The sequence below is a fragment of the Leopardus geoffroyi genome, chromosome B2, assembly GCF_018350155.1.
Source record: "Leopardus geoffroyi isolate Oge1 chromosome B2, O.geoffroyi_Oge1_pat1.0, whole genome shotgun sequence".
NCBI classification, from domain to species: domain Eukaryota; kingdom Metazoa; phylum Chordata; class Mammalia; order Carnivora; family Felidae; genus Leopardus; species Leopardus geoffroyi.
The window spans coordinates 80771311-80793310 of record NC_059332.1 but is presented as its reverse complement, the minus strand read 5'-3'; the positions used below and the strand labels follow the sequence as shown (position 1 = coordinate 80793310).

The window sequence follows — 22000 nt, the reverse complement described above, 5'->3', positions numbered from 1 at the left end:
GCCACAGTAACACCCCCTTCCGTTGCAAAGGCAGTGAAGAAGGCAATGAGAAAATGATATACATCTTTTAGAATTTTTAATGTTTGTGTCTCAAAAGGCCTTCAAGTATATGATTTCTTCAGCATGTCCTGGTTTATTCCTATTTTGCAAATGAAAGGGGGGAAATGGCAGCAGAGTGTCTCATGTTGTCAGGATCAAATTACCTTCCTCACTCAAGATCAGTGGTCCTCTCTTGTTGGCACTGGGTCCTCATGGCTACCGGAGTATTCATGGGGTATAAACCCACTTGTGCCAGTAGTCAAGTAACAAATAACATTTTCCATAAGAAGCGTGTGATCTGTCACTATTTCAGTTTTGATTTCAGATGGAAAATATGACTTCAGTTTTTGAAGAAAAAAAAATCCCTAACTGGGGTTGACAGATGTCTTCAAATATGTGATGGATTGTCATGTGAAGGAAGGACTCAAACCGTCTGCTTGCCCTGGTGGGCATTACTAGGGTTAGCTCAGTTCAGTTCAACTAATAGTTATAAAGCACCTGCAGTGCCCAAGGCTCATGCTTTAAACTGAAGGTGCTCAGAGAAGGAGGGAGATGAATATCCTGCTAAACTTGTGACATCAATTATTGCAGAAACAAGGAGGTTTGACATTGATGTGAAAGTGTGAAGTATCTGGTGAATCACTGGATAAACCAAGGAGAAGGGGAAGACAGAAGAAATACTTAAAGTCTCCAATGTCTATGCATCAATGGGTGAAGCAGAAGTAATTAAAAAATTGAATTGGAGATTACTGCCAGGGTGGTAAATAGAATGTCTTAGTAACCTAATGAGCAAAAGGATATCACATTGACATAGGGCTGTGAGAAGGAACTCCATGTTTATAAAATTAGAGCAAAGGAGAAGCATGATGCAGAACTTCAACTATATGAATAGTTACCAGAATTCTCTTCTAAGAAGAGAATACTGAGTACTTATTGATTTGCCATATTGGCAGTCTCACCTTCCAGAGGGTAGAGAGTACAAGAGTAGAATTGCTATTTTGGTCCAATACTGACCAACTAAAAGGAATTGATGGGAGCACATATGAGAGGATCCATAAAAGAAAGAGATATGATCTTAGAGAACGTGATAGTCAAAGAGTACATTTTGCACAGTCTGAAATATTTCAAGACCTTTCCTTTATTACAAAAGGAAAACCCAACATGAAATTTGCCATCTTAACCATTTTTAAGTGAACTCTACTAAAGTCCATCAAACATTCACCTTACTTAAAAAAATGTTCACATTGCTATGAAACACATCTCCAGAACTCTTGTCATCTTGCATATCTGAAACTCTGTACCCATTAAACAATAATCACCCCTTTTTTCCTTGACCCCAGCCCCTGATAACCACCATTCTATTTTCTGTATCTATGAATTTTACTACATTAGATAACCTCGTATAAGTGGAATCATACAGTATTTGTCTTTTTGTGACTGGCTTATTGCACTTAGCATAATGACCTCAACGTTTATCCATGCTATAGTATGTGACAGGCTTTCTTTCCTGTTTAAAACTGCAATATTCCATTGTATTTGTATACCATATTTTGGTTTTCTGTTCATCCCCTGATGGGCATGTGGGTTTAAACCGACAAGGAAAATAATTGTATGTTTCTGTTTAGAAAAGAAGGCAAGGAAAACAACAGCTGCTCCATGGGGCTCACCATTTTACTCTTGAGGATGGTAAAGGGTCTAGAGTTACCTCCATATTGTGTTTCAAGGAGAATGTCTATGAGATGGAAAAATAAGAAAAACTTGAGGAATAAATGTAAACCCCAGGTAGATGAATATTAAGAAAACACCCAAGGGACACCTGGGTGGCTCAGTTGGTTGAGTGTCTGACTCTTGATTTTGGCTCAGGTCATGATCTCACAGTTTGTGGGTTCAAGCCCCATGTCAGGCTCTGCACTGACGGTGCAGAGCCTGCTTGGGATTCTCTCCCTCTCTCTCTGCCTCTCCCCCACTCACTATGCCTGTCTCTTTCTCTCAAAAATAAATAGTCTGCTTCGAAAGAAAGAAAGAAAGAAAGAAAGAAAGAAAGAAAGAAAGACCCACACTCCCAATGTGAATGAAGTAAATCCCTCAAACTACAGAGAAAAAAAAAATCAGACATGATATGGTACAACTTGTTTTGGTCAAAGTCTTTGAAGAATTGCAGAACCTAGAAAAGTGTCAGAAGTCTGGAGATCAGAAAATGACATAATTTTCAAAAAGGGGAAGAAAGTGGATCTTTAAAAAATTGAGCAACTTGTATCAAGAATAATTTGTCTGGACAATAAATCTGAATATCTAGACAAGTATATACTCTTGGGTCAAAAAAATCAATTTTGCAACATTAAGATGGACACAGGTTTTATACTGAAAAAAAAGCTCAGAGATGTTCATTGATAGCACCATAAGTAATAAGTGACAATGAAATCTTAGCATTCCTTGGAAATAGGATCTGAACTGAGGGAGGTAATAGTTCTGTCCTCTCTACCAGTGACTGGAGTATTTACTCAGTCCAGATACTCTGCTGGGGATGTGGTCAAACTCAAGATGGTCCAAAGGAGAGCAGTGAGGAGGGTATCAGGGCTCATAACTGGTTAGATTTCCAGGATGGGAATTTTGGCTTAATATGAGGAACCATTAGAAGGCTCTGATGAGGGACTAAACCTCTCACCATTGGAAGACTTAAAAAAGGTTTTGTGTTTTTTGGTTGAAGATTGAGTGGCTGATGGTTGGTTTGAAATCACTAGAAGGGTTGAGGAGGTAAAACCAAACCCTGACTCAAGAAAATTCTGGTCAAGGAAGGTCATTGGTTTCTTGAATGGGGAAAAGGTCATTTTAAATGGAAATTAGGTAATTTTTTTAAAATCTCCTTTCAAAAAATAATTTTCTGTTGGAGGCGGTTTTTCAAATGAAACTATAAACCTAGATGCAAGTTTTACTACTTTATTACCAGTGAGTGGGATGCTTTTCACTTTCATTTTACACTGAAAAATGTAAAAAGTTACTATTTTATACCTATTTTAGGATCTATACTTATACTGAAATTCAATTTTTTGTAAATTATTCCATGAACTTCATTATGTAATCTTTCAGAAGGGAGATTTCCTGTTTTCATTGTATACTTTTAGAGTAAGTATGAATACAGTACCTTATATTTGTATCACGTGTAAATTTTGCTTGTCACTTACCTGAGAAATATATCCATGCATACCTGAGTGAGAAAATAATTAAGGCCTCACATGAAGGAGGTGAGAAGAAAGGGTGAACCACCCAGCTGAAATGAAGGTTCCACAGGGTCAAGGTGTTGCCAGTTCTAAGAAAAGATAGTAATGAATATTTGTTTCCCCTTCTCTGTTCATCAACTCTAAGATAACCAAAGAAATACCTAAAGGGCAGTTTTAGCTGTTACGTAGTCCCATGATGATTCTGAGCTGACTGACACAGATAGGGGGCATACCACTTTCTCTCTAAACACCAGTTTTATCAGTTGCCTTTCTAATTTGGAACCCAGCTTTGGTGCCACATGGATCCTCATGAGAAAGGCATTCCTGCATTGATATCTTCCAGATTCCAAGGACTGATACTGAGCGCAGCCTGCTAGTTTTATCAAATTCCTATGTGATAAAAGGGCTTCCTAGAATTTACTGAGTTTCACTGGGCAAGAGAGGAACATAGCAATTGTCTTCATTCTTCAAGAGAAATCTAGGCCCTGAATCTGAATAACGTGAATGACAATAGAACCAAGTGTGAGATTCACCCTTCTTCATAGCCCAGGCAGTACCACTAAGTTGTCCAGATTCCTTTGAATAAGCTACATACAACTGAATTACAAAATTTACAACAATGTCTTTCCATATGAAATACCATTTCTTTTCTAGTTCACTTCAGAGAAACAGCAACAGATAGGAAAGGAGCATGAGAGTTGAACTCTCTAATCAGAATACTTGAGTTCAACTCTGGCTGACCAGCTGTGTGACTTTGGGAAAATCCCTTCACCTTTCTGGGCTTTCTGGGCTTCACCTTTTTTGGCTTCCTTGTCTGTAAAGTGGATGAGGATTGAGTCAGGGAAACAGAAACCATGCCAGGTGTTTCAAACAGAGGGGATATAAAACAAGGAATTGGTTACACAGGTGTTGGAAAACTGGAAGAACAGAAAGGGGAAGAGAATTAACTCAGTGATTAATGATTATAGGAAGCAGCTACCACTCCTAGGGCCAGAGGGGATAAAAGAGACCTAGAAGCCTGGAGAAGCACCTGATGCCTCGGGAGCTGCACCTGTGGAGGAGACAGCCCTTACCCAAAACTCCTGCAGGCCTCCCCAGTACTCACCACCAAGGAAGGAAAGAGAACAAGAAATAGAAGGAACCACAGCTTCTTTCCTCCCACCTTCTGACATCCCACCAGTGCCCCCTATTGACAGAGTCCAATAATAAGTCAACCAACCAAAGAAGCCTAAAAAACATAGCATTACAGAGGGGAACATAAAAAGAGTTGGCATGAGGCTGAGGGACAATAGTAAATAAGCAGTGTATGAGTTTATAATGTCAGACTAAAAGTAAACTGAATCATAGAAGTCCAAAGTTAGTAGTTGATCAGAAATATTTATATTTTCCTGTTTGTATTAAAGTAATATTACTTTAATATACAGATGGAGATGGGGCACCTGGGTGGCTCAGTCAGTTAAGCAACCGGCTCTTGATCTCAGCTCAGGTCATGATCTCATGGTTTGCTAGTTCAAGCCCCACATCAGGCTATACACTGTCAGTGCGGAGCCTGCTTGGGATTCACTCTCTCCCTGTCTCTGTCCTTCCCCTGCTCTCTCTCTCTCTCTCTCAAAATAAATAAACTTTTTTAAAAAATGCATAGATGGAGATAGATCGATGGATGGATAGATAAATAGATAGATACATAGATTTAGTTCTGAGCTGAGCAATTTCTGAATAACTTTCATGAAAGTTTTTCTATTTAAAAAAAAGTTCATGTTTAGGAAAAACTATAAGGTATATGTTTCTGCAAACCCTTGTGACAGCAATAGTTCTAGTGAAAATGTAGGTAATTGTAGAATCCTTCCTCAAGAGTTCCCAGGAATTAATTTCAGGAAGTCTGTGTGAACACACTCAAGTTTGACATCATAACTCTCAATGATGGGGACTCATAGAGTCTCATATGAGAGGACTCAAGTCAGGTCTTTGTTCACTGAACCTACCTAACTTCCCCTTTTCTAAAAAAAAAAAAAAAAAAAACAATCAAAAAGTACCTTAGTAGGCTGACCATGCATTTCAGTCCAAGATATCTATGATCCTGCCAGTGACTGCTGACCCCAGTAGGCATGCCGGCTAGCCTTTGGAGTTTAACTCAGGTAGAGTTCCACTGTTTGGATACCATCCCCTCCCTCCCCAGCCCCCCCCCCCCCCAGTGAAATCAGGAGCCTATTTCAACTGCAGGGGACAGGGTGTGTGTGTGTGTGTGTTGACAGGGCCGTATTCATGGGCACACAAGCTGTGCAATTGCAAAGAGCCCCATGCTCAGGAGGACCCTATACTGTTCCTGAAAATCATGATGTAGCCAGTTTGGGTGGTGGAGTGGAGGAGGGCAGTTGTGAACAGAGACCCAAGAAAGGCCTCACAGATAAAGTGGCGTTGGAGGAGGAGCCGGAAGGAGATGATGGAGTGAGCCATGCCATTCTTTGATTTACTCTGATAAACTGAAGCTCAGCCTTCAACATTTGAGGCAAAGGCACCTTTTCCAGGAAGGCTTACACTGATGCCCTTAGCAGTTTCTGCCGCCAGCTTGGTCTTCCCTTAGCACCCTTTAAATACTTGCTGTTGCATACTTAAATTACATTGTGACATTTGTATTAAACATCTGTCTCCTTGGTCACCCTCTTAGCTCCTTGGAGAAAGCAACTGTTTTTATTCATTTTTGTAATAAGAGCAACAATAATAGTTGTTAATGCCAGACCCTGTCCCAGAGGGGTTTTATTGCAAAACAGGAACTGTTGGTATCCCTGTGTTCCAGTTGGAGAAACTGAAGAACAGAAAGGTTAAGTAACCAGCCCAAGTTACCCAGCTAGTACATAGTAGAGCTAGGATTTGAATCCCAGAAAGCTGGTTCCTTCAGGGCTCACACAGTACACAGTGAGTGCCCAGTAATGGTTGGTGAATGAATGATTGAATGAAAAACTTAACAAAAAATAGGAAGTGAATAAATGATCAAGTAGAGAACCTCAGGGGCAGATTTACAAATAGGAGAGGAATTTTATGTTGTGGCTACAGACCCAAAAATCAAGCCTGCAGAGGAGAGAAAAGACATTTTATTTTATGCTTTTAAGCCACATTTACTAGCACAGATAATTACTTTCTTTAGAGAAAAAAACAATTATGTACTTGTAAATCAACTTAAATGTTTATTTGTGTGTGTGTTGTTCCTTTAGGAATGGAAACAAGATTGCTTTCTTTGGCTCTGTCTTTAGCTACATTAATACTAAAATGACCAGAAGCTTTGTTGAAAGAGTGGAGTTAATTAATTTAACAAATACATCCAGAATATAGTATGCTTGTATAGCATGCTGCTTTGGGGAGAAAAGTATGATAATATGGATATTGATTATAGAAAATTAAGATTAGAAGTAAGTGATGCCTCATCACTAAATCAGTCTTCATCCTGCATCATGGTATCAGTGCAGTGTGGGGGTAGAAAGGAAGAGGAGTTGTCACCAGTGTTGTTGGTTTCGTTGTTGTTGTTGTTGAAGTAGGCTCCGTGCACAGCATGGAGCCCAACACGGGGCTTGAACTCATGACCCTGAGATCAAGACCTGAGCTGAGTTGAAGAGTCAGACACTTAACTGACTGAGCCACCCAGGCACCCCACCAGTGTTGTTTTCTTTCACAAGTGCCTTGCTGTGAGAGATCCAGCCTCATCAGGGAAGTATACATGGTGTTGCTGAAGGTAAAAGATTCCGTGTTTTGTGAGACTGTCATTAAGCAGCCTTGAGAGAAAACAGTCCTGAGATCTCCGCAGCCTGCGGCAAATGAGCTCAGTGCCCTAACAGTGTGTATATACTGCCAGAACCAACTGAAAAGACCTTGAACACATGCCTTAAGTAGAGAATGCTGGTCCAAGCCTCGTTAAAACTCCCAAACCCCGTTTTCCATATACACCTGAAGCCCAACTGCCGGATCCCTGTAGTAATCCAGAGCAGTGAAACTTACATGTTTCCGTTCAGGAGCTCTGTCCAGCAGCAGTCAGGGTACATCCTAAGAGCGAGCTCTACAAGCAGCACCCAGACGTGCCTGTGCCAGCTGAGTTGCCATCAGCTCCTCCTCCTTTCATCAGTAGCATAGAGAGGACTCATCAGAACCCATGGGAACAAAAGGTCAAGGGTCATAGTTTCAGTGGGTCACATTTTCAACACATTATCCTCCTGTGGGCTCACACCAGGCACAGGAGTTTGGTAGTGTGACCTTGTTTCAAAGGCTCAGAGGTCAATGCCGCTTGCCTTGTGTGTGCCAGCCGCTGGAGAAGGTCATCACCTGCTTGGGAGCAACCAGAGGACAAAAGGGTATCACTTCCTGACCTCGTGTACGTCTTAGTTCTACATGGCACATTCCATTCTTCCCCCATTGTGTGACCCAGTGTCATCTATACTGGACTGTACATTATGGGACCAGGCAGTTACATACTTAAGTGTGGTAGAAAAAGACTCTTCAAAACAATCCAACCAAAATATTTCGTTCAGAATGCAAGACTGTTATCCCAGGTGTCCGTAATATTGTATTTTGCACTTGTTTATCATTCCTTTAGGCCGTTCCCAACCAGTGAATTTTAGCCTAGATGTGTCTGCTTCCCTGAGAGCAGTGGAACACAGTCCATTGCCATCAGTGAAATGGAACTGGTTTGCTATTTCTAGTTACTTCATTCCGCTTTAACTTTATGATCATTACCTTTTTAAATAACATTTTTATGGGTCATTAGTTTTGTGTGTGATTCTCCACTTCCCACCCTTTCATTTTTTTTCCCATTATCAGAGCCTTACTCATTAAAAACAGAAAGTAAATCACAACACAGACTTGTGATCACAGTTTCATAGACACACAGCTTTACATTGGTACCTGGATATTTTGCTTTCTGAGTACAGTGAGTGAGTTTAGACGACTCCTGAAAATGGGAAGACGGTGCAAGCTACCAATGATGGAGGCTAAAAGCAGTATTTAGAAAGCCTCTGCGTGTTTAGCACTGGCCTGCACGTGTGATGAGCACTTGCTTTCTGTTTTGTGTGTCTAGAGTTATTGCAGCTGGCCTGAAGTGACCAGAGATGGGCTCCTGGGACAGACACCAGGCATTTTGGAAGGTACCCATTGTATCAAAGCAACTTATATTTTTAAAATTTTTTTGTTTAATGTTTATTTATTACTTTGAGAGAGAGAGAAAGAGTGCAAGCAGGGGAGGGGCAGAGAGAGAGACAGACAGACAGAATCTGAAGCAGACTCCAGACTCTGAGCTGTCCGTGCAGAGCCTGACGCGGGGCTCAGACTCACAGACTGTGAGATCATGACCTGACCCACGCAGTCAGACACTTAACCGACTGAGCCACCCAGGCACCCCTATCAAAGCAACTCTTGACCGAGAATGGATATAGGGCAATTTCACTGCATTCCAGGTGTCCTGCTTATGAGTGTTCAGGGGATCCCCACAGACCTCAGCAGTCACCTTCTCTCCTTAACTGGTCGGGATTTCTCAATTGACAAGTAATCATATAATCTTGTGATAGTCTTTCCATTTGTTGACTGATGTTGTTACATAGTAATCAACTTCCCATTGTCAAGGTATATCTACAAAGCTAAACTGTAGGTTTCTTAAGCACAGGGCCTAGTCTTGTACTTACCAATATTCCTCAGAGCACTTGGGTTGGAATCCCAGCTCTGTGACCTTGAACAAATTCCTTCACCTCTCTGCTTCTCAGTTTCCTTGTCTACAAAATAGAGGCAGCCATGCCTGCCTTGCAGGGCATTATGAGAACCCTAGCCTGCTGCTGGACACTAGGAGGTACTTGGTACATGGTAACTCTGACTCACTAGACAAAGCCTTGCACGCAGAAGCTGAGTAAAATTCAGCAAAATTGAATATGACAAAGCAAGATTTAAACTCGTGGGGGAGGAGCTAGTTACAGACTCTTGAAATTTCATGCTGAGGACACCATTTCCTCTGACCTTGAACTTAAATGACAGTTTACAATCCTGTTTTCAATCATGACCTTTTGTGACTGTATGATGATCATTTCAAGCTCATCATGTCTCCTAAGACCAAAAGGATCAGCCATCTGATTTGGGATGTGGAGACTGTTCATTGGCATCCTCAGTCCCATGCATACATTTAAGCATCAGCTTGTCCCTGCATGGAGAGGCTTTCTCCAGCTTCTTGTAGCCATGTGGCAGGTGGTGATACCGGGACTCATCTAATGATCCCCAGGGGTGTTCCTGGTTTCTCTAGGGATTTTCTTTAAAAGCATCCATAGTGGGGGACAGTGGCAGGACTTACTGAAACCAATGGCATGAAAATAAAAAAGAAATGGCAATAAGGGAGAAGGACTATATAAAAAATATAAATGATACTGATGTGAGTTTCCCTATTTTCCATATTCTGAGCACATCTACCAAAACTTGAGACGTGTATTATCCATTCAGCAACTGGCACATTCCCTGGGAGCAGAGCAGAAAATGCTGCCTTATGAAGGGGTCACCTCTGCCTTGATCATGCCATTCTTCTCTTTGTGGTGAAGTCCTGTTACAGTGAAGAAATGGGTCATGTGACATTCATCGCCTCCTTTGGTTACTTTTAAATATGTACTCCCTTGCCTTGCACTCCCTTTGAAAGGTTCCTGGAGGAAATATAGTAGGTACGTTTGCTGAGTCTATTACCATGTCAGCTTAGTAGGACACAAAGGTAGGTCAGAGAAGCTCCTTCTCAATAGTAGTACTAGGAGATAGGACAAATAAGGACTGTTGCCTACCTTTGATTGGCTGGTTGGTGTGGTTTATTGGTTCACACAGTGTCTTGCTCCAAAAGTAATTTGAGACAACACTCAGCACACAGTCTGCACTCTTACCTTCTGTACCTGTAATTGTATGTTAGGGGCCCAGCTAGACTTATGACATTCCGGTAATATACAAGCTTTTACCAGGTGTTTACTATGTTAGACACCCTAATTAGATGCAGAGTTATTAAGAGAAATGAAGCAATCCCTTATCTGAAGGAGCTTGCCGTCTTATGGTAGAAACAGACCCAATAAAGTATAATAAAAGTGAGATGGCAATGATTGTCCTTGTGGAACTATAATGTGGGTCTAGCAGTCATGTGTTGTTGTTGTTGTTGTTGTGTGTGTGTGTGTGTGTGTGTGTGTGTGTGTATTCACCAAATATCTTGGGACTCATCTGACAGATTTTTTTTTTTAATTTGGAATTTTATTTCAAGTCCTTCAAAACTATTAATAATTAAGTTCTCAGGGTGCCTGGGTGGCTCAGTTTGTTAAGCATCCAACTTTGGCTCAGGTCATAATCTCAGGATTCGTGAGTTGGAGCCCCACGTCAGTCTCTGTGCTGACAGCTGGAGCCTGAAGTCTGCTTCAGATTCTGTGTCTTCCTCCCTCTCTCCTCCTCGCATTCTGTCTCCCTCTCTCTCTTAAAAATAAATATTAAAAATTTTTTTAATAAAAAAATTAAATCCCATTCAGTTATATATCTAAGAAATTTCCCTTACTGGAAAGAATGCAGCATATAAAAATCAGTGCTGCCCTGGACAACCCAGGACATCTCCTCACTCTGGCAATGGGGCTGAGAGGCTCATATCACTTGTTCTAAGACGTTGGAGATTGCTCCCAGAGAAGCTGATGTCCAAGTTGAATATTGAACAAGGGATTGAGTCCTCACCAGAGTTTTGGCTCTGTGTGCTGCAGTGAGTTCAGTACACGTGGAAGTCAGCTACAGAACTTGCCAATTCAACTTGCTCTGCACTTATTCCCTTAGCAGACATCTTTCAATCACTGTTACTACAGCTTCCAGCAAGGACCCCATGATTACTGTGTCCATTTGACTTGTACACATGATCCGTAGACCTGCCTCTCCTTGCTATGGGGTCAGCAGCACTTGCAGGAACCTAGAAGATGCATGTAGGTTTGGCATGTAGGGTGAGAAAGCCTTCCCTGAACACCAGTGAGTTTGACCCACTTCCATCTGAAAAAACAGTTTGCCTTAGGCCATGCGTTTCTAATTGTTGAAGTCAATCTCTGTGATGGGTGTGTGTGCATACGCAAAACCGTGCGTAAATAGCACATTTTCAATCTATAAAATGGAAAGAAATGAGGAGCACCTGACAGTAGGCTGAGCCTCTGAAGATTTGTCGGGAAAGAAGACAGCTGCATGGCAAAGCGGCTGCTTATGATTAGGAAAGGAATAGCTCGTGTCCTGGGCCACTCAGCAACCTTCAACCATATAAATGACAGCTGATTTGTTTAGCTCTGTAACCCCCATTCTTTATGGGCCAGGAGTTGAGTTCTTGTTGAGAACACCACTTCGGATTGTCATTATCTCTGGTATCATTCATTGCAAGATCAGGTATGACATGATGACTGAAAAGTCCCAGCCAGAAACCGTGATGAATGAGAAAGACAAAAATTGCTTTAATGCCACTTTGTAACTTTTTAAGTGAGGGAACACTGTTCTTCACCCCCTGTAGACTTTTGGTTTTTAACAGGCCATATTGCCAGTTTTGCAGTTGACAAGGAAAGTCTGTTGCTCTCTTTGGCTCAAGTGATCAGCAAGTATCACAGCACTCCTTATGTAGAATGGCTCTCCACAGCACTGACAGGGAGGGAAATTAATAGGCTTCCCATTGTTACCGTGCATTTTTGCCAGGATATTTCATTAGGGTAAACACTGAACCCCTTGTCATCTTGTTTAGCCACTTGACCCTGGTGATTTTCAATTCTGTGTGCCAGGTGATGAAGTGGAGCCCAGGCGTGCACGAGACAGGCACTAATTATTGGAAGCAGAATCATTGCTGACCCAGTACGAGATTAACTGCTCCTTTGCAGTCTTTATTCTGGGACATTAGCACTGTCTGGTTATCTTGCTTCAGTTGAGGGATTCGGGACAATAGCGGTGCTGATGGTAACGTCGGCAATTTCCCTGTTTGTTTTGCAGGTCACGGCCAGGGGCTTCGGGCCGCTGTTACAGTTTGCCTACACCGCCAAGCTATTACTCAGCAGAGAAAACATACGCGAGGTCATCCGCTGCGCCGAGTTCCTGCGCATGCATAACCTGGAGGACTCCTGCTTCAGCTTCCTGCAGACCCAGCTCCTGAACAGCGAGGATGGCCTGTTCGTGTGCCGAAAGGACGCTGCGTGCCCCCGCGCGCACGAGGACCGCGAGAACTCCGCGGGGGAGGAGGAGGAGGAAGAGGAGGAGACGATGGACTCGGACACGGCCAAGGTGGCTTGCCCCAGGGACCAGATGCTTCCAGACCCCATCAGCTTTGAGGCCGCTGCCATCCCAGTAGCAGAGAAGGAAGAAGCTTTGCTGCCCGAGTCCGATGTGCCGCCCGACAGCAAGGAGAGCTCCGAGAAGGACGCGTTAAGGCAGTACCCCAGATACAAGAAATACCAGCTTGCATGTACCAAGAATGTCTATAATGCATCATCACACAGTACCTCAGGTTTTGCAAGCACATTCAGTGAAGATAACTCTGGCAACAGCCTCAAGCCGGGGCTTGCCATGGGGCAGATTAAAAGTGAGCCGCCCAGTGAAGAGAACGAGGAAGAGAGCATCGCGCTCTGCCTGTCCGGAGATGAGCCTGACATCAAGGACAGAGCGGGGGACGTCGAAATGGACCGGAAACAGCCCAGCCCTGCCCCCGCCCCCGCCCCCCCTGCCGGGGCCACCTGCCTGGAGAGATCCGGGAGTGTGTCCTCCCCCTCCTGCTTAAGGTCTCTGTTCATAACAAAAAGTGTGGAGTTGTCTGGCCTGCCCGGTACCTCTCAGCAGCACTTTGCCAGGAGTTCAGCGTGCCCTTTTGACAAGGGGATCACTCAGGGTGACCTTAAAACTGACTACACCCCTTTCCCGGGGAGTTACGGACAGCCCCACCTGGGCCAGAAGGACGTGTCCAACTTCACCATGGGGTCGCCCCTCAAGGGCCCTGGGTTGGAGGCTCTCTGTAAACAGGAAGGAGAGCTGGACCGGAGAAGTGTGATCTTCTCCTCAAGCGCTTGTGACCAAGTGAGCACTGCGGTGCATTCATATTCTGGGGTAAGCAGTTTGGACAAAGACCTCTCTGAGCCGGTGCCAAAGGGTCTGTGGGTGGGGGCTGGCCAGTCCCTCCCCAGCTCACAGGCCTACTCCCACGGTGGGCTGATGGCTGACCATTTGCCAGGAAGGATACGGCCCAACACTAGCTGCCCGGTGCCAATCAAAGTCTGCCCTCGCTCGCCCCCCTTGGAGACCAGGACCAGGACCTCCAGCTCGTGCTCTTCCTATTCCTACGCAGAGGACGGGAGTGGGGGCTCACCCTGCAGCCTCCCTCTCTGTGAGTTCTCCTCCTCGCCCTGTTCCCAGGGAGCCAGATTCCTTGCCACAGAACATCAGGAACCAGGCCTGATGGGAGATGGAATGTACAACCAAGTCCGACCCCAAATTAAATGTGAGCAGTCTTATGGAACCAACTCCAGCGACGAATCCGGATCGTTCTCGGAAGCAGACAGTGAGTCGTGTCCTGTGCAGGACAGGGGCCAGGAGGTAGGGAACCCGCATAAATTCAAGCATGTGGTCCACTCTTGCGGTCCTTTACCTGGACTCTACCTGCTGCCCCACCACTCCCAGATTAAAGGTCCCAGTAAAGGGACTGCCTCCCCCATCCACAGATGCAGGATGCTTCAGAGTCATTCCAAATTAACCACTTTTGTCCTAGAAGGCACTTGAAATTTGATGTAGATCTCAGTACTCAACAAACAGAGGCAAGCTGCTCAGAAAAAAAAAAAAAAAAAATGTTAAGTATAATGCATGAAAGCTTGAGATATTCAGATCTCCCCTTTCCACCTCCCTTTCTCCTTGTCCATCTGCTTTGAAAGGATACCCTAGTCCTCAGCCTCATCTTCGTCCTGCACCCCATCAGTGTGAAAGAAAATATAGAATCGCTTTCAAAACTGACTGATTGACACTAGACAGACCCTCAGTAACAGGTGCTCTCCCGGCACCCTTTAAGTTTTCCTTGTCAACAGGAGACCCTGGGACCATCCCTTGTCCACTGGTGAGCAGCGGACAGCTCACCATCCATCCTGGTCCCAGGGTCACCGCAGAAGCACCCTAGTCAGTCACACATAACTGAGTAACATACCCTTTCCCGAACTCCCCACAAATGACAAGAAGTCATATTGAGGAGTAGTGGAGTTGAGGACCCGTCTCTGCCCACCCGGAAAGCAGAGTGCCTCATAGATAAAAATTCCCAAGGCTCCATCCGTCTTACCAGTGCTGTAGGATGGAGCAGGAGCAACACCAGCCACATCGTAGGCAAGACTCACGTGGCTAAGGAGAGAAAAGAATAGACACCCCGTACGTTCCCCTTTCCCGCCGTAACCTGAGAGGCCTCTGCAAAGGTCTGAGGGAGCCCGTGTCATGATCTAGCACTGTCTGGCTGATTGACAAGGAACCAACCTGAGACTGCCACCCGGGTCTCAGAGCTGCCTCGGGAGCAGCAGCGTGAGCAAACCCAGTGAGAAGTCCCTCTTCAGAGCTGCTTATCTGAAAGCCACAGGAGGAAATGAAGCATGGTCCTCATTAGGCCAGTGCCCTCGGTTTGCGTCTGCGCTCCCTGGATAGGAGCCCTTAGTAGAGCAGGGATGTTAACCCAACCAGACAGCAGAAATGCCACACGGGGTGAGGGGCCTTTTCACAGAGCCACGTGCGGCTTATTCAGCCTCTGCGAGATTGGCAAGGAGCACATGAGGTTTTAGTTAGGGCATGTTTTGAAAATAGACCCCAAAGCTCTGCCAACTGCAGAGATGCCCTGTGGTCACTTCCTCGTCCTGCTAGCTAGCCTGGTCCCTGCTCTTCTGTTACTGCCTGGGAAAAATGGAGAAAGACAGCAACATACTGAAAGGATTTAATTTTGCTAAAAATTAGAAAGGAAATGTAGATGGGAACTCTTCCTGGCTGAATGCACCTGTCCCCTCAGGTCTGGGGTGGAGGACTGTGCCTGTGGCCCTGACCTGAGAGGACTGAGTTCTTGTGAAAACAGGGAAACCTTATGCTCTCTCTTCCCTCACTCATTTCTTTCTCTGATCATAACCGAGGTGAGGTGTTCTTTTTTCCCCTGACATTGTTCATAAATGCCCCTGCTGCAGAAGCCTGGTCACTGGGTCCAGTTCATCAGCAGAATGATTTATCTTGCCAAGGATTGGTGTCTCGAGAAAAGGACAAATGTCTTTGTCTTTGACGCTCCCTTAAGGGGAGCCCCACCGTGAAGCTAAAAGGGTTATGTTGTCCTGACATTTGCATATGTTCTAGGAACTGTCAGTTTCTGATAATCTCCTTTTGTCTCTCTCATGTCCCAAAAGAGAGTTTAAAGTCACTTCTTCAAATCAAATGCCACCAACAAGAGCACATGTATTTTTCCTGTGTGTTTGGGCCACATCACTTGTCTGCCTTTAGAACTTCTCAGCTCTAAATGAATCAATCAAAAGGATGATTCATTCAACCTATAAAATATCATGAACAGGATTAGTGTCCCCTTGAAAAATACCACCGCTAGGGGCGCTTGGGTGGCTCAGTTGGTTAAGTGTCTGATTCTTGATCTCAGCTCAGGTCATGATCTCATGGTTCACGAGATCAGGCCCTGCCTGGATCTGTGCCCTGACAGTGTGGAGCCTGCTTGGGATTCTCTCTCTCCCCGTCTCTCTCTCTGCCTCACCCCCGTTCATGCTCTATCCTCTCTCTCAAAATAAATAAACTTTATTTTAAAAAAAGAAAAATACCACCGCCTTAAAAATATTTTTATTTTTACTTGTCCAAAAAATAATAGATTATTTGCATTTCTAAACACTGAAAGAAGAAACCTTTACCAAAACTGCCATTTCAGGAATCACATCTAGTACCTCTCAGAAGGGCATTTAAAAAAATTTTTTTTTCAACGTTTATTTATTTTTGGGACAGAGAGAGACAGAGCATGAACGGGGGAGGGTCAGAGAGAGAGGGAGACACAGAATCGGAAACAGGCTCCAGGCTCTGAGCCATCAGCCCAGAGCCTGACGCGGGGCTCGAACTCACGGACCGCAAGATCGTGACCTGGCTGAAGCCGGACACTTAACCAACTGCGCCACCCAGGCGCCCCCAGAAGGGCATTTTAGACAGGGTTGTTAGAGTACAGCTAAAGTTTTTCCCAATTTGACATTTTGGTTTTCCTAGAATAGAGATTAGGTCTCAGGGACTCAGCAGGACTGCGTCTCTTTGAGTTAATAACTAGCTTCCAGGAGTTACTTTGACCCCAGTGGAAGTGTGTTCCCCAGTAATAACATTGAAGGTAAATCTGTCATACGCAATGTGGATTGTAACTCGTTTTCCTGAACTGAACTGATCCAGAAGAGGCCAACATCTGTTGGTCTGATTTTGCCCTGATCTGCTCTGGTGAGATGTCCAGGTGACTTCTCTTCTAGTTGAGCCCCAAGGAGACACCTCAGTCAGAAACCAAACAAAGAGTTCTCACCTCCGGCCAGCCACCTGTCCAGTGCTTCAGTCTGACGGGCCAGGCTCCTTCCCAGCCTCTCTTCCTTCACCTCTGCAAGGAGCCAAAAATGATAGATCAGAAGAAAAGTATTAGCACTCTTTATAACCTGTAAGGTGTTCTAGTTATGCCATCTCCTCGACACGGACTTCTCTCATCCTTTCTGTCTCCAGCTTTGAAGAAAGCTCAAATTAGCACAACATTGTCCTTTCTCAACCACCATCTTTTAAAATTACTTTCTTTTTTGAAATAATCAAACACAGCATGCCCAGGCCCTAACATACCAAATTTAACAGGCTTTCTCTGTGCCTATAACAGGATACAAACACATATTCCTGTCTCTAGGGGTTTTATTTTAATGGCATTTACTGTATAATTACTCAGCAACTTGCTTTTCTCACAGAGCTATCTACTATGTATGCGCCTCTACGTCAATCACATAGGGTTAAAACATACTTCTTCAATATCCATGGGCCCCATAAATCACAATTTATTCAGCTGTCAGCTACCAACAGACAGTCCAGTGCTTCAGTTGTTTCCAGTTTTTTCCCTTATAAACTTTGCTGCAATAAACATTTTTGTGAACATATTTAGTAGTGGTGCTTTTATTTTTGTCGGTTAGAATCCCATAAGTGGTTAAAGGTTGTGCTTTATTTGTGAAATACTACCTAACTACTTCCCCAGAAGGTTGTAGCAATTCACATATCTTTCAGCAATTTATGAATATCCTTTTCCCCCTGTTCTTGCCAGTACTGGCTGTTACCAGTCCTTTTAATTTTTGCCGATCCGATTGGCAAAAAATGATCGCTGATGAGGTTGACCTCTTCTCTTCTGGGTATGTGCCATTTATATTTCCCTTCCTGTGACTTGCCGGTTCACACATTTGCCCATTTTTCTCTCGTGGTGTTCGTCATTAAACCAATTTATAGGATCCCTAATCCCTAATACAGGAATATTAACCTTTTATTAGACATGCTTCCCATATTTTCTCCTACTCTTTCTTTCTATTTTTATGGCAATTCTTTTTGCGTATAGAAAATTTTGAGTTTCACGTAATCAAGTTCTCAATCTTTTTCTTTATGACTTTTGGGTGTGCTATATTAAAAAGTCAGTTTGGGAATTTTTTTTCTTATTTCCTATGATGAAAAAATGAACAGGTCATATTTAAAAATGTAACCAAACATAATGTATAACAAGGTCCTAGTTTGCTTCATGAATCTACATAGTATTAAAAAGGCAGTATAGGGGCACCTGGGTGGTTCAGTCGGTTAAGCATCTGACTCTTGATTTCTGCCCAGGTCATGATTTCCTGGTGGTGAGATGGAGCCCCGCAGAGAGCTTGCTTGGGATTCTGTCTCACCCCCTCCCTTTCCCCCTTCTATGCTTACGCTCTTGCTCTCTCTCAAAACAAAAAGGCAGTGTAGAGAACAAGATAAAACTAGGAGGCAAAGTTGGGGAGGAGTATAAGGGACGTTTTATTTCTATGTATTTCTATAATGTTTAAATTGTATTTATGTATATCTCACACCAGGCCATTATTTTAATTGAGCTACAAGTCACACACCATCAAATCTACCCTGTTAAAATGAACAATTCAGGGATTTTTAATGATTCACGAAGGCTTGTGACCATCATCGCTGTAATTCCAGGACATTTTCATCACCCCAAAAAGAAACACTATACCCATTAGCAGACACTCCTCATTGTCCTCCCTTTAACCCCAGGCAACCACTAATCTGCCTTCTATCTCTGTAGATTTGCCTCTTCTGAATATAACAATGGGATCTTACACTACGTGGCCTTTTGTGTCCGACTTCTTTCACTGAACATAACGTTTTCGAGGTTCATTCTTGCCATTGATGTACCAATAGGTACATCATGTATCAGGGCTTTGTTTGTTTTTATTGCTGAATAATAATCTACTCTGTGGATATACCACACTTTGTTGATCTATTGATCGACGTTGGACATTTGGGATTGTTTCCACTTTTCGGCCATTATCAATAATGCTACTGTGAGCATTGGTGTACAAGTTTTTTGCAGACGTATATTTTCACTTCTCTTCATGATGTACCTAGCAGTAGAATTGCTAAATCATACAATAACTACATGTTTAACCTTCTGAGGAACTACCAGACTGTCTTTCAACGTAAATGCACTATTTTACATTTCCGCCAACAGTGTATGAAGGCTCCTATTTCTCCACACTTTCAGCAGCACTTGGTTATTGTCCATCTTCTTTATTATAGCCCTTCTAGTGGATGTGAAATGGTATCTTGTTTTGGTTCACAGGTTCATTTTTAAAATTTGAAAATTATGGAAAAGCCACAAGCATTTTCCAGGTAGTAGCCTTCTTCGTGAGATGGGTTTATACCACACACATGTCTAATTACTTGTAAGTTTTGGTAAGGAAGCACTGGAAAGGCAATTTATTTGCGTAGCCCAAAGTTTTTATTGGTTGGACTTGCTTTATCAACATGTTTCATTTCAAGAGGGATAAAAGTGTGTGAGAGTTGAATGTGTGTACATTTGTTTTCATGCAGTTTGCAGGGCAGGGAAAAATCGTGTGTGACACGTAGTAGAATGGAAGACCTGTATCTGACACTGACATTTCCACCCACATGCCAACTTCCAGACGTATGTTGTATGTAAAATTTTTACAGTCATTCTTGTGGTTCATTGATTCAGGCATCTTTTTTTAAATGCCTGTGATTGGTCTGCTTAATTAAAAGAAAACCTTGCTAGGCAGCATAGAAGTCAGCTGTATCTCTAATTAAAACGATGTTTTTGTGTTGTCTAGAAAGACGTTCCTAGCATCTGTAATTGCACAGCATACTCTATGTCTGGAAGAAGAAACCATGTGACAAAGGAAGATAGGGCTAGTAAACAGAATTAATAGTACCTCATATTTGTCAGGCGACTCAGACTTTTCAAAGCACTTTCTCCATGTATTATCCAATTTGATTCTTCATAGCAATCCTATAAGCTAAGTAGGGCATGTATTATCTTCCTGTCACTCACAGCTCCTCAAAGAACTTTAGGACAGAGAGAATGAAAGGCTCGCCTGAGGTCACACAGCTAATTAATTGCAGTACAACTAAATCCCAGGTGTCCTGCGTTTGTTCTGGAAACTGGACCATGAGAATAGAGGGTGGAAGGACAATTGTTCAGGACACATTTCTTAGCCGAGAGGGGAGATTCTGTCACTGGCGTCTGCCTAGCATGGATCTGGTTGTCCCCCTGCCAACAGCACTGAATCATCAGCCCAATGGGCATCTTGCCTCCTCCCCTGACGGTGTACAGAGATCTGAGGGTCTTGTAAGAGCGTAGGTGTTAAAGGCTTTGAGCCTCGGGGTACTGTTAGTATTATCCGACTCCTGCAGCTTGTATTTCCAACATCTGGTAGTAAAACCAAGAAAGGAGATAGGAAAAAAGATTCACAAACCAGCTGTGGCTGGGATCTCTAGAGGAAATGCTTGTTTTCAGCTTTTCCTACAACCTTCGCATCTCTGTCCTGCCTCTCCAGTAGTTCCCATGAGCACCCAGCAGCTCCAGGCCAGAGAAATGTGCTGAGAGGCATGGTGAGATGAGGTGGTTGTGGTCTGCCTGCAACCCTGTAATAAAGATGCAGGGAAAACAGAGATCACAGGGCAGTCCCCGGGAGCAAGACAGTCACTGTTTGCAGGTGGGATTTCTTTTCTCCTCTTTTGTCCCATATTTGAATTTTCTGCAAGAAGTTATATTTCTTATGTAATTTTTAATGGTATTTTTGTTTAACTGGGAGCAAGGGGATGGTGGTTTGGGCCACAGGGTGGGGTGGTTGTTGGTACAAAGAAAAGAGGAGCAGTTGATTTCTGTTGGGCGAGAGGAGGCGCTGGGACCGCAGGGCCCACAGCTCCCCTGCTCAGGCCCTGGAGGAGGAGGATTTAGGTTTTATTTACCATCTAGATGTCATAGCTTTTTCCCACATTTGCCGGCCCCTGGGGCCAGAGGTCCCTCAGCACACTGCAGCACGCCATTTCACTGACATCTCGAGAACTGGAGCCCCCAGAGGGTCTGACTGCACTCTGGTCACTGCCTAGCAGTCCAGTGCAGGGGTTGGGCTGGGAAGTCCTCCGTCCTGTCCCTCTGCTTGTGCTCCAGAGGGCAGAGAGGACTGAGTAGCAAATCAGCAGAAGCAGACTGATGCAAGCCGTAGCACGGGCCCATGCTGCCCTGTTGGGCCCTTGGTTTGCTGACTCAGTGACCGCCCCTGACTTTCAGAGTCTCTCCTGAGAACCACAGTGCGGGTAGGAGGTGGGGATGGGCAGCACCTATGAGAAATCAGTACCCAGAGTCCCATGGGCCCCTCCCCTTCTGTGCAGCCTGCTTAGCCTCAGATGTCTGATATGCTTAGCCTCCTGTGTGTGCACTAGGCTGAAAATAAGTGCAGGCCAGCGAGCATTCAGACAAGTGGCGGTGGGAGCTGGCAGGACATTTCCTCTTGTTAGGGTGGGTGTTGTGCACTGTTTCACAGGGTCCAGTGAATGACCATGAAACTGTTGCTGAGAAGTAAAATAAAATCCTGGAAGAGTAAGTGTGTGGAGGGACAGTAAATAAGATGTTAAGCCCTATCGGGCCTATTTGGGTCATAAGAATTTGCCAGAAGAAAGGGAAAAGGGCCTCCGCCCTCACGAAGTGTCTGAACCTTCGAAGCCCATGTCGTACTAGCTGACTTTTGAGCCCTACTCAGGGAGTGTTTGGTGCGTGCACGCTTGAGAGTGGAATATATTCTCCCAACTCCGTAAGGGAATGTGGCTGCTCTTTATCCCCAGGGAAGATGCCCGTTGGCTTGGAACTTAACTTCCTACTCCGAAAGTAACAAATATCAGTGGCAAAGTTACCACTGCGCCTTCCCAAAATGCTTGGGGACCTCCCTCTTGGGAGACAGCGCAAGATCTCCCTTGCTTGAGGGGTAACAGAGCCTTTTAAAAAGAAACAAGAGTGGTCAGGTTTGGGTTTTGGCTTTTTGTTTGTTTGTTTTTTGTTTTTCCACATGGAAGAAGGTCTATCGCTATTTTCTTTTCCTTTGACCTCTTTAAAAAGCAGCTGGAGTTGCAACAGCTCCGCTGAAACTATAGGACCTTTTGCTTCAAGGACTTTGAAACGAGCATTGTTGATTTTCCCTTTTCCTGTCAACCTCTGTCCCATTTCCCTGGTG

The 22000-nt window shown here is 44.0% G+C and overlaps 1 protein-coding gene across 5 annotated transcripts in view; it reads left to right on the top strand.

Annotated features, from left to right (window-relative positions):
- Positions 1 to 22000, top strand: part of BACH2 (BTB domain and CNC homolog 2) — a 357318-nt gene that overhangs the window by 321423 nt on the left and 13895 nt on the right. For all 5 annotated transcript variants that reach the window (XM_045499041.1, XM_045499042.1, XM_045499040.1 and 2 more), the window contains one exon: positions 12231 to 13820. In XM_045499041.1, the coding sequence (XP_045354997.1) occupies positions 12231 to 13820 (1590 nt within the window). The remainder of the gene's footprint in view (positions 1 to 12230; positions 13821 to 22000) is intronic.